Here is a 12,745-nt window from a genome sequence, read left to right on the forward strand (position 1 = left end):
TTTGATGTTTTTGTTTTTTTAATGAGCTTTTTGTACTTAGTAGGAGACCTGGCCACCTAATACGACGGTGATTATTGGGAACCACAGAGATGTAATCAGATGTTCTAGACATGGATGGTGTATTTACCCCTTAAAACCCTTCCACGCCCTGCCTGGATCCTTTTCTGCTCCACAGACCACTCCCAGTGAAGGCCGTAGCTCAGCAGGTCCTGTACTTGGCATTACAGAAGCGGGACCTGTGTAGCCTTGCCCTCTGGGGCCATTTGCTGGTCTTCGTACCCTGGGCTCTTCCCTATGTCAGTGCCATTTGTTGGGAGAATGAAGAACGACTTTGAACCGCAGCCCTGTTTTATGGATGAGGGTGGCTGGAGTTCCTCTACGAGAATAGAAGCTCCCTGAGGAGTTTCGTCTACATCCACAGAGGCCATAGATCCTGCCTGTAGATAAGAGAAAAAGCAAATGGCTGTCGTTTCTTTACTGTGTCATTTAGTATGATGTCTTGTGGTTGATGAAGGCTTCAAAAGTGTGTGAACCAGAAGTAGAACAAGAAAAGAGGGTGCGGCACTCAGCAGGAGCTGTCCTGAGGTCTCTGTGGGTCCTTCAGACACCAATTCCTGTTTCCACCCTCAGCTCTGAGGCCTTCTGTTCACTGGGGAATCTCCAGGGCTTTGTCAGCATTTGTTTTTTTTTTTTTTTTTTTTTTTTTTTGAGACGGAGTCTCGCTCTGCCGCCCAGGCTGGAGTGCAGTGGCCGGATCTCAGCTCACTGCAAGCTCCGCCTCCCGGTTCACGCCATTCTCCTGCCTCAGCCTCCCGAGTAGCTGGGACTACAGGCGCCCGCCACGTCGCCCGGCTAGTTTTTTTTTTGTATTTTTAGTAGAGACGGGGTTTCACCATGTTAGCCAGGATGGTCTTGATCTTCTGACCTCGTGATCCGCCCGTCTCGGCCTCCCAAAGTGCTGGGATTACAGGCTTGAGCCACCGCGCCCGGCCCTTTGTCAGCATTTGAAACAACAGTGACTCCTAGTGAGAGCCGGGTCCCAGGAGGGAGGACGTCCAGATGCCCCCAGTCCCTCCTCACACCCAGGAACAGTCTTCCAGTTCAGGAACACTTAGAAAGGATGAGCTCCTGGCCAGGCACAGTGGCTCACGCCTGTAATCCCAGCAATTTGGGAGGCTGAGGTGGGCGGATCACGAGGTCAGGAGATCGAGACCATCCTGGCTAACACGGTGAAACCCCATCTCTACTAAAAATACAAAAAATAAGCCGGGCATGGTAGTGGGCTCCTGTAGTCCCAGCTACTCGGGAGACTGAGGCAAGAAATCGCGTGAACCCGGGAAGCAGAGCTTGTAGTGAGCCGACATCGTGCCACTGCACTCCAGCCTGGGCAACAGAGCAAGACTCCATCGAAAAGAAAAAAAAGAAAAAAAGAAAGGGTGAGCTCCTCAGGAGCAGAGCTGAGAAGCCACCACATCTCTGGGCGGCATGGGCAGTGCTGTTGGGCCGTGGCAGGGTGGTCACTCCTCCTGGCCAGGGGTGCAGGGCACGTTGGCATCCTTTAGCCTTACCCATCTAGGAAAACTCAGGCCCAGGCTAGTGGGGGCCACCGGAATCATCAGCGCCTCCTTATTGGCGTCCTGATCACAACACAGGTGTCTTTCTAAATGGGAGCTTGTTCTTTCCAAACTGGGAAGTCAGAGGTATTTGGACAGTTTTAGATTTAGTGCACCCTCAGACACCTTTTCATCTTAGCATTTGTCAGTCCTCACTGTGCACCCAGATCTGGGATCCTAATGCCAATCTCCAGTGAAAAGAACCAGGGCTCCTTGGAGAAGCGGCTGACTCCAGAACTGGGGCAGGGAAATTACAAGAGAAGCCTGGAGCACCTTGTAGTGCCAGAAAGTGAAGAGGTCCTAAGAAAAGAAAAAGAAGAAAAAGAAAAAAAAAATGGGAGCATGTCTAAGGGACACACAAACCAATTAAAAGAGCTCCCAGTCACCGAAGCTGGGACAATCTGAGCAGCAAAATAAATAATGTAATATTGGATTATAACCCAGAGTTTAAAATGAATACCCATGTGTTCACACTGAAAATAAATGATGGACGGATGGACAAATACATAACAGAGAAGAGGTAGGTCTCCTGTGCAGAGGAACTCCAGGTAATTCTTGTAGATGCTGTGCCCTTGAGGAGGTGGAGCAGATAACTCCCTCCCTTAAGTGTGCGCTGCACCTGGAGACTTCCTTCCAAGGAGCACCGGAAGGAGTCACTTCACAGTGGGGAATCCTGCCAGTCACTGCCTCATCCCAGTGATCAAGGCCAGCATTAGCAATCCTGAGCCATGCTGGTAGCATGAACCGTTCACGTGATCAGAATGGCACATTGCCTCTGTGGTCTTCCTCCCAAACCCATAGCCCCAGTCTGTCACTGGGGAAAAACATCTGACAACTCTCAATTGAGGAGGATTCTACAAAACACCTGGGCAGTGCTCCTCAAAACTTCTGAGTCATCAAAAACAAGGCAAGTCAGAAATTGTCTTGTTAGCCAAGAAGAGCCTAAGGAGGTATGATGACTAAATGTAAAGTGGGATGCTGGATGGGATCCTGGAACAGAAAAAGAACATTAGGAGAAAGCTAAGGACATCTAGAGATGTATGAACTTCAGTTAACAATAATGCACCAGTATTTGTTCATCAGGGATGACCACTGTATCACATCATGTAAGATCCTAAAAGGAAAACTGGTGTAGGATCCCAGGGAACACTCTGTATGTATTTACAACTTTTCTTTTCTTTTTCTTTTTTCTTTTCTTTTTTTTTTTTTTCAGACAGAGTCTCACTCTGCCACCCAGGCTGGAGGTGCAGTGGCGCGACCTCGGCTCACTGAAACCTTTGCCTCCCGGGTTCAAGCAATTCTCCTGCCTCAGCCTCCTGAGTAGCTGGGATTACAGGTGTGCTAATTTTTGTATTTTTAGTAGAGATGGGGTTTCACCATGTTGGTCAGGCTGGTCTCCAACTCCTGACCTCGTGATCCACTCCCCTCGGCCTCCCAAAGTGCTGGGATTACAGGCATGAGCCACCATGCCCATGTCTACTTTTCATGGTGTAAATCATTAAGATAATGTTCATAAACAGGGTACCATAGTGTCTAACACAAAATATACCGTCAATATGTGGCATTTCTATTTTTCTTATTATTTCTATTTGCAGAATGGATGGACAGGATGGTCTTACTCTCCTGGAAGTGGAATGTTGAGCCTTTTGTGAACAAAGATGATGCTTACAGCTCCACAGTTAGTTTAAAATGGGTAAGAGCCTTGTGCTGAAAACCCTGTGAGCCTCATCTTCAAGATGAGTTATTATTTACAAGAAAAGTTGTTATTTACATAAAACCAAGAGCCAGTGGGGCATCCAAAAGTTGAAGGGCCTTTGAGAACTCTGATGATGTTTTCTTTATTGTGAGATGGAAGCCAAGCTTGTGGCTCCAACCAAAAAATTTCCAGGTTTTATAGTCGCTGTGGAGGTGGGAACAGGCAGTGGTCACCACGTGTGGCATGGTTCTCGGACACAGGACCCTGGAAAGTGCATTTCTCCTTCTGTTCTTCCGGGGGCAGCCAGCACCCTGGCAGGTGAGGGAAGAAGTCATTGAGGGTTCCAGGAGTCACACTCACAGGCTGGAAGTGTCCATGGCAGTCACGAAGGATTCTGCCAGGGTTCAGGCCCATGGCATCCTCAGGTGCTGGAAAGCACTGGGAAGCAGGAGAAATGAAGGCGGGAGGTAGCCAGCACTGCACTGAGCCCAGAGCTCCCAGATCTCAGGGACTGATGGCAGACACTCTCTCAGCACCGCCCTCCTGCCTTAGCCAGCCCACTGAGTCAGCTTCTAATGGTCTGTCCCACAAAATGCAGGGAAGTGGCATTATACACACCTGCTGAGGCCAGGTACAGTGGCTCACGCCTGTAATCCCAGCACTTCTGGAAGCTGAGACAGATGTTCTGCCTGTTCTGCCTGTCAGGAGTTCGAGACCAGCTGGCCTACATGGTGAAACCCCATCTCTACTAAAAACACAAAAAATTAGTGGGGTGTGGTGGCGGGCGCCAATAATCCCAGCTACTTGGGAGGCTGAGGCATGAGAATTGCTTGAACCTGGGAGGCAGAGGTTGCAGTGAGCTGAAATCTTGCCACTACACTCCAGCCTGGGTGACAAGAGCAAAACTCCATCTCCAAAAAAACAAAAAGAAAAAGAAATTAAAATAAATTTAAAAATAAACACCTGCTGAGACCTCTTCCTAGGAAATTCTTTGGACTTTGAGCACAGGTTGCCTTGTTCTGGGCAAGTCCAGCTCAGAGAGCTCTAGAAGAAAGGTCAGGAAGGCAAAGAGGAGAATCCAGCAAGCCAAGGTTGGGGAGGTTGGAGGAAGAGTGAACGCCCCTGCTAGAGGCCCCCCGGTTCTCACCCCCTTCTGAGTCTCAGCATCTGCGTGGGCTGTGAGCCATTGCTTTGTGACTGACAAATCAGATGAGGGCTGTTTGTTTATTTTTCAAATGATCCCATCAGGTTCTCCAATCACAGCCATAGCTACAAGGCAAGCAGAGTGGGGAAGACACCCTTCACCCTTGTGCAGACGCTGGTTTTACCAACACTTGGTGTGCAGGGCAAGTCACCAGCTTCTGAATCCAGGTCACCTACAGTCTCTTTTTTCCTAGGCTGCCTCAGCCCGTTGCAGCCTGACTTGGCCCTGCCCCGGCACTCCCACAGTAGGCAGGATTGGAAAGGGCAGTGGCTGGCACGTTGGCACAAAAGCCAGCCAGGAGGGTTGGGCAGGTGTTCCAGGGCCTGGGAGGAAAGAGTGGATACCAAACCATGCAGTGCCCTGCCCCTGTTTCGATTTGGTCATCATTGTCTGTATTCAATCCTAAGCTTGTTGAGAACTGGGCCGGCATGGCTATTGAAGTTCTGTGGAACAGAAGCTGGTCTCTTACAGGGGTGTGGCTGAAACAGCAAAGGACTGGAAGGCGTATTAGTCATCTGTGCTGTGTAATAAATGACCCCAAAATGTAGCTGCTTAAAACAACAAACGTGACCGTTTCACAGCTTCTGAGGGTCAGGAATCAGGGAGCGGCTCCGCTGGGTGGTTCTGGCTCAGGGTCCCTCCTGAGGCTACAGTCGGCTGGACTGCAACATCTGCGGGCCAGGCCAGGCTGGAGGACCCACATCCAGAGGCCTCGCAAGTGGCTGCGGGCAGGAGGCCTCAGCTCCCTGCCACGGGAGCTCCCCATGGCTGCTCCTATGTTGCCCCTAAGTAACTGAGCAGCAGCCAGGGCAGAGCAGGAAGCTCAGTGCCTTTGGTGACCTGGTCTCTGTAATTGCACTGTCCCTTCCGCCCTTTTTTCTGTTGACTAGAAATGAGTCACTAAAATCCAGCCCGTTCTCACAGGGAGAGGAATTAGGCTCCACCTTTTGAAGGTGGTATCAAAAAGTTTGTGTTCGTGTTATAAACCACAACACCTGACTTCTAATGCCAACTCCTCTTTAACTTCTGTGTAACCTTAGGCAAATCGCTCTAAATCTCTGGGCCTCAGTTTCTTCTTCCATAAAACGAGAGAGCTGATCCTGTCTCTAATACTCTTCCTCTTAGCCCTCACACCCTCACACTTCATTCATTCTGGGCATTTATTTACCAAACATTTACTCAGCTCTCTGCTAGAATGCCTGGGGAGTTTCAAAAAGACTGATGCCTGATTTTAAGTCTCCCCTGGGGATGCTAGTGTGTGGGCAGGGTTGAGAGTCCTCCTTCTGGAGTCATAACCTGAAAATGTGATGTGCACGCAAATCACCTGGGGGTCTTGTTACAATGCAGATTTTAATACCGGATGTCTCGGGTGTGGCCTGAAATTTGGCATTTCTATCGAGCTCCTGCATAATGCAGTGCATCCCAGGGACCACTCTTTGAAGAGCAAGTTCCTAGATGCTGGAAGAAAGGCACAGAAATATAAAGATGATTCCCACCCTCACGGGACAAGGAATTCAGTTGGAGACAGAAAACATGTAGCCAGCACCATCAGGGCCTGACCGCCTGCCCAGGATGTGGCCCAGGCACCAGGACTGAGTCGGAGGGGGTGAAGAATCCCCCCAGTGAGCCCGGTCCCGTCGGACCCTATGATTTCCCCACCACCGGCATCATCCCCTGTCCCCTCATCTCCACAGCAGGACACAGCATCAATCCAGATCCTCTGTGATCTTTGGAAATCTTCCACGAGTTAGGTTGTTTTGCTGAACAGTAGTTATTTCCACAGAGAAATAAAAGAATTAGCAAATGTATCACTTGTATTTTTTCAGTCATGTAGGCTATTCTCCAGGTTAAACATCTGTTTAGTGAGCCTGCTTTTATTGGCGCCATGAACAAATTTAAGTGTGTTTTCTGAACTTATCTTCATGGAGTGAAATTCTAGGCTTATGGAAATTCTAGTAAAATATCTTTTAAAAACCTGCAAGTGAGGCCAAGACGGGCGGATCACAAGGTCAGAAGATCGAGACCATCCTGGCTAACACAGTGAAACCCCGTCTCTACTAAAAAATACAAAAAACTAGCCGGGCGAGGTGGCGGGCGCCTGTAGTCCCAGCTACTCGGGAGGCTGAGGCAGGAGAATGACGTAAACCCAGGAGGTGGAGCTTGCAGTGAGCTGAGATCTGGCCACTGCACTCCAGCCCGGGCGACAGAGCGAGACTCCGTCTCAAAAAAAAAAAAAAAAAAAAAAAAAAAAAAAAAAAAAAAAACCTGCAAGTAACCATCGTCCTACCCTTTATTCTTTCTTTTTTTTTTTTTTTTTTTTGAGACGGAGTCTCGCTCTGCCGCCCAGGCTGGAGTGCTGTGGCCGGATCTCGGCTCACTGCAAGCTCCGCCTCCCGGGTTCACGCCATTCTCCTGCCTCAGCCTCCCGAGTAGCTGGGACTACAGGCGCCCACCACCTCGCCCGGCTAATTTTTTTGTATTTTTTTTTAGTAGAGACGGGGTTTCACCGTGTTAGCCAGGATGGTCTCGATCTCCTGACCTCGTGATCCGCCCGTCTCGGCCTCCCAAAGTGCTGGGATTACAGGCTTGAGCCACCGCGCCCGGCCTATTCTTTCTACCTTATGGTTTTTCTGTCTACCCCACTGGGCCCTCTTCCTATCCCCTGAGCAGGAAGGAAGTGAAGTATTCGCAGAATCTTGGGCCTTGGTCCCCTGCCCCACCCTGGTTATTCTCTCTCCTTGGGCCCAGTGCTGTGTGGCCTGCCTGCACTCCCGTCCACCTCCCTGCCCAGCCAGGCTCCCTGGGCACCGTCCAGGGGCTCCAGCTCCCAGACCATCTCTACTCGGTGTCCTGCCCTCCCTGTGCCTCCACATAACCAAGGTGATGTGAGGATCCTCCTCACTTCATATCTCAGCCTCTGAAACAGACTCCTAGGTGAACTCTGGGCTCCCAGGTTCTCTTCGCACTAACTTTTACACACCATTTGTAGATTAATAGTCCTGAAATATTTCCTGCATCCTGTCACTGACTCCAAACATCTCATGTCTCCTGGTGTCCTAAAGAAGCTTCTTTAACTCAAATGCGTACCACCTGGGGTTCTGCTAAAAAGGCAGATTCTGACCCACTGGGCCTCAGATAGGACCTGAGATTTTCCAGCTCTGAGGGGCTCCCAGGCGATGCTTCCTTCTCAGTGCAAAGTTCAAGCAGCAACATTCTGCAGGATGAGGTCCCACTACCTATCCGTCATTTTCCACAGGGGAAAGTGTCTTCTGAGCCAGACTCATCATGTCACCCACATAGCCAAGGCTCAGATGTCACCAAAGCCTGTGCTGGGCCAGCAAGCCCCTCCATTAGCAATTTCCCCACTTTTAACTGTGTTTAAAGAAATGTTTAAAGACATCTGAGTTGTATATTCTTATGACCCAGATTGAACTCTGGATTCTCCTTGAAGCGTTCTCTAACTCAGTGATTCTTTTGCCCCTTTTTGGATCCCTGCACAAGTTAGCTCTTCATCACACACTGCCTTGCATTGTTATTAATATTTTGGGGTTTTTGTTTTGTTTTGTTTTGTTGGTTTTTTTTGTTTTTTGTTTTTTGAGACATAGTCTCGCTCTGTTGCCCAGGCTGGAGTTCAGTGGCGCAATCTCGGCTCACTGCAAGCTCTGCCTCCCGGGTTCACGCCATTCTCCTGCCTCAGCCTCCCAAGTACCTGGGACTACAGGTGCCCACCACCACACCTGGCTAATTTTTTTGTATTTTTAGTAGAGACAGGGTTTCACCGTGTTAGCCAGGATGGTCTCCATCTCCTGACTTCGTGATCCACCCATCTCGGCCTCCCAAAGTGCTGGGATTACAGGCGCATGGCCTGTATTTTTGTTTGACTTTTTTTTTTTTTTCCTACATGTTTCTGTCTTTCCAGCTAGCTACTGAGACTGCCGGGACTGCAGCTCACACATCTTTCACTTCTTTTATATTCTTTCAGCACAGAGATGGCGTTGTGCCTTTAGTAAGCACTTAATAAATATCTTTTCTTTAAATGACTCAAAGCAAAATTCCTGTACTTAATGAAAAATTAGTTTGAGAAATAAAGGGAATAAAAACGAAATTGGAACAGAATGACCCCCCTTTTACAGCCCTCCGTGAATAGCATATAAAGGTCTGCTTCATGCCAACCTCCTCACTGAGTCCTCGGGGCCAGGACCTGTATGCCTTTGGAGGCCTGGCGTGGTGTCTGCCCGTAAACATTTGAAAAATGCATGATTCCTGAGTTCATTAATCGTTCTCCTCTCACCGGAGACACAACCATCTGAACTTAGCCAGCACATACGGATCAATAGCAACAAGAACAAGACCAAGAAAATGGGTAATTTCAAGTGAGGTCTTGGAAAGACAGAGTCAAAGTGCATATCTAAAAACAGGTGGGGCGGAGGTTGGAGCTGAGGGCAGAGAGAAGAGCGGGAAAAAAAGATTGTCAAAGCCAAGGTTCAGCCGCCAGAGATCAAGAGCAGCATAGAGCAGAGGAGACTTCTTTCTTCATCAGCCGTGTTGAATCCAATTCTCAAGGAGCTAAAACCATGACTGTCACACAACATAAACTGACTGTGCATCAGGGACTCATTCAGCTGCTTAATGAGGGATCCCTTGAGGTGGCCTCGCTGATTCCAGGAGCATCTGAGGAACGGAATAAGTTAGGATAACAAAACTGCTTAAGGTCCCACAGAGCAATGAAGTCTTATAAACTTTGTGGTTGTCTTTTTTATCAGGCTAAAATCTGCAAGCTAACGTGTAACCCTACCGTGACTGGGATTTGGCCAAATAGTGAGTAGCAGAGTGAAGCTCAGGGACACGCCCCTGGAGATGACATCATCTCAGGCAGGCCTGGGTCCCTGGAAAGCTAGTTTCCTTCCACATGACCTTATTTCCTAGTGTTCGATGACTTTTTGTATCAGCATCCAGCTTTACCAGGGCTATCCAGAGTAAAGGGGGCAAATTCTGTGCACAGCAGTGCAGAAGAAAGTGCCAACTCACTTATTCCCTGACACCATGCCTGTGATCAGGAGGCGCAACAGACAGACTGGTCACCTACGTAGCCTTGGCTTGCCCTCTGAGCATGCCTATCACCCTTCTGCTCCAACTCTCAACAAGCCAGAATGTTTCTGTGGGCTCTGTGTTACCTCCTCCTGGTTAGAACTGCTAGGGGGAAACCTCCCCAGACCGAACAGAAAACACTACATCCCTGGTTTGCAAAGTTTCAACAGTCAAAAGGAAGCATGCACAATTATTTTTCTATTCGGGATGCATAATCCAAAAAAAAAAAAAAAAGGCTTGGAGACCTATGAGCTAAAGCATTCCATCTCAAATGTTGAAGTATGTCTGGGTCAGCCCTGATTTAGTAGATCTAGGGTACTCCAGGTTCTTCATTTCCAACAGGCTGTCGGGCGGTACTGATGCAGATGGTATGTGGACCCCACTTTGAGAAGAGACAGTTTCCACTAAAGTGAGAACAATGACAGTGCCTTTGCCAGGTGGTTGCTGTAAAAATCAGACGATATTGTCCCTGTGCAGCACTCAGCTGCATGCCAGGCTGACCTTCCGCCCAGGGCCTGGGACTGAGGCATTCTTGGGACAGTGGGCACATAGCCTAGGCTCAATAACACGTCTCTCTATGATCTCTCCACGCATCCTGTTCTGTGTGCATGAGCTGTTTTCTACCCCTGTGGCTGGGGCCCTCTGTCTCCGCAAAGCTGGATTTGACAGGTCTTAGACTCACTAATCTTGAGGGTTTTCCATCTTTTGTTTCTGTGAAGTCACTGCTCTCAGTAACATTGTTACATGAAGAGAAATTTATCTTGGTGGGTTCTAACTTTCCTTTTAAAAAATATCCACCTATGAAGCTCTCAAACAAGCAGAAATCCACCGTCTAGTTTTTCCCAATAGATTGTGTTATTGGAAGCTTTGAGGGATAAGGGGAAAAGAAATTGGTTTATGAAGTAAAATTGAAGCAATTAAAGGATCAAAATCACCTTAAATTTTTCTACAAAGACACACTCTGTCAGGCATGGACAGCCTCCTGCTCTTTCAAGTTTTATAGCCACCCCGTTTTGGCAGAAAAACTAGGAAGTCACTTCTTGTGCATAGGACTGTTGTAAACCTCTTTGATAATAAAAAAAGGACAAAAAGACAAGTAGGAGAGCCATAAACATAAACTTTAAAGACCTGGAGAATAGCAGGCTTCCCCTTCCTCTGCTCCTGCTCTTAGCCCACAAGCCCTCAAACCATTTTCTACAGCACATTTGCTGCAACCTCAGGGACAACATGAACTATTGAAGTAAAAGAAAATTCTAGCCTTTGATATTCTTCATTTTTTTTTCTGTTTTTCCCTGTGAAATATGAACCTACAACTGATTATCCCAGGGACTTGATCTCAAAAACATAATTTGGCCGGGTGCAGTGGCTTATGCCTGTAATCCTAGCACTTTAGAAGGCCAAGGCAGGTGGATCAATTGAGGTCAGGAGTTCAAAATCAGCCTGGCCAACATGGCAAAACCCTGTCTCTACTAAAAATACAAAAATTAGCTTGGCAAGGTGGTGGGTGCCTGTAATCCCAGCTACTTGGGAAGCTGAGGCAGGAGAATGGCTTGAACCTGGGGAGCAAAGGTTTCAGTGAGCCAAGATTGCACCACTACACTCCAGCCTCGGCAACAGAGTGAGACTCCGTCTCCAAAAAACAAAAAACAAAAACCACATTGGCTGGTCTTTGGGACAGACTCCAGTAAAGAGGGTCCTGCTCTGACTTCCTTTCGCTTCATCATGTTTGTGGAGTTGTTTGCCCTACTCGGCAGTTTAGCCAAGGATAGTGGTCCCCAGGCAGTCAATCCTCCCTCTACTGTGCTTGCTTCCAGGGATGGCACTTGGTCTCTGCCAGCAGGGAGCCCTGCATGTGGGCTCAGTAGCTTGGGGAGCCCTTCTCCACAGGCAGAGCCAACACAGCTGAAGCTCATTTTCTCAGAAACCCTATAACCAAACACAGTAGTGTTCCTGAAGTCAGTAGGGTTTCCTTACTATTTGAATGCACTTGGGCACCGCAGAACTCTCTGATGACTTCTGTCCAGACCGAAGATGACCATTTCCTCATAGTCTTCAGGTTGAAAGAGCACAGGGTATGGCTGAGACCACAGGCTCTAACCCTGCATAACTGCACTGGGGCCTGTGACATGAGGCATAGGACTTCCTGTGCCCTGTGAGGAGTCACTCCACAGGAGCTCGGCCTGTGACTGGCCTCCAATGCCCCTGCATTTCTTAAAGCTTTGAAGGAACTTAATGCCAGTCTCAGCATAGTAAATCTAAACCCTTCACCCAAAGTTCATGTGTTAATTGCAAAGATCATCTGACTTTAAAATATTGATAACAGAAATAACAAAGACAGAACTTGAGTAGGCAACAACATGCTAGGCAGATAGGTCTTTGCATTCTTGAAATTTGATACATAAGATGGCAGAGGGGATAAAAGACCAGGAGGAGAGGCTTGCTTCAAAGTTGGTCTTATCAAAACACCTTGATATGTTAATGACTTTCTTTACAGAAGTTCAAGGCTATAAACTGCTTTAGATCCAAGGATATGGTGATACTGAATGTTTTAATTGTGGTATTAACAGCCCCGGTTGTAAAAGGGAAGGTGTCACTCAGAGATGAGGGACAAGGCCCGAATTTTATAACTGAATTTAATTGGCACTGATTTGAGGTTGATAGTACCTGGTTTTTCCAGTTTTCAGGAAATACATCTTTGCCTGGGGGGGAGGGGGGGAGCACAGAAGGGAAAGGTGGAGGGAGAGTACATGATGCAGGAGGGGAGGGGAGGGTGCTGCACATCAAAAGGCCCATCTTGAATTTCCTGTGATGTTTTAAAATCCCAGTCCCCCACCACCACATCAATGCACAGAGCAGTCACACCTCTCCTACATCAAACCCCAATTACTACACACCTAGGGAAGGTGCCCAGCTCTCCCACTGCAGCAGTCACCCAAATGAGAAGGAAGGAGGCACACAGACACCCAAAGGTAAGAGGAAAAGACCCAAAGCCAATAGAGCCAAAGAGGAGAAAATCCTGATGGGGTAAAAACCTTCTAAGGATCTTCCTGTCTGTAATGTCTTTATCTCCCCAAAAGACCTGTATCTGGGAACAACTGGGTCATTCATTATCTTTTTTTTTTTTTTTGAGATGAAATCTCACTC

The 12,745-nt window shown here is 48.1% G+C and overlaps 1 protein-coding gene across 4 annotated transcripts in view; it reads left to right on the forward strand.

Moving 5' to 3' along the window:
* Positions 1-12,745, forward strand: part of EDAR (ectodysplasin A receptor) — a 93,990-nt gene that overhangs the window by 10,880 nt on the left and 70,365 nt on the right. The window contains exon 1 of one of the 4 annotated variants that reach the window (XM_033175504.1): positions 12,361-12,570. The exons of 2 other annotated variants lie outside the window; for them this stretch is intronic. In XM_033175504.1, coding sequence (XP_033031395.1) covers positions 12,445-12,570 — 126 coding nt within the window. In that variant the 5' untranslated portion in view covers positions 12,361-12,444. Of the gene's footprint in view, positions 1-12,360; positions 12,571-12,745 lie in introns of those variants that run through there. One more of the 4 variants, XM_033175506.1, reaches the window with a different exon arrangement.

Source organism: Trachypithecus francoisi, unplaced genomic scaffold, assembly GCF_009764315.1.
Source record: "Trachypithecus francoisi isolate TF-2019V2 unplaced genomic scaffold, Tfra_2.0 Lachesis_group17, whole genome shotgun sequence".
Lineage (NCBI taxonomy): Eukaryota > Metazoa > Chordata > Mammalia > Primates > Cercopithecidae > Trachypithecus > Trachypithecus francoisi.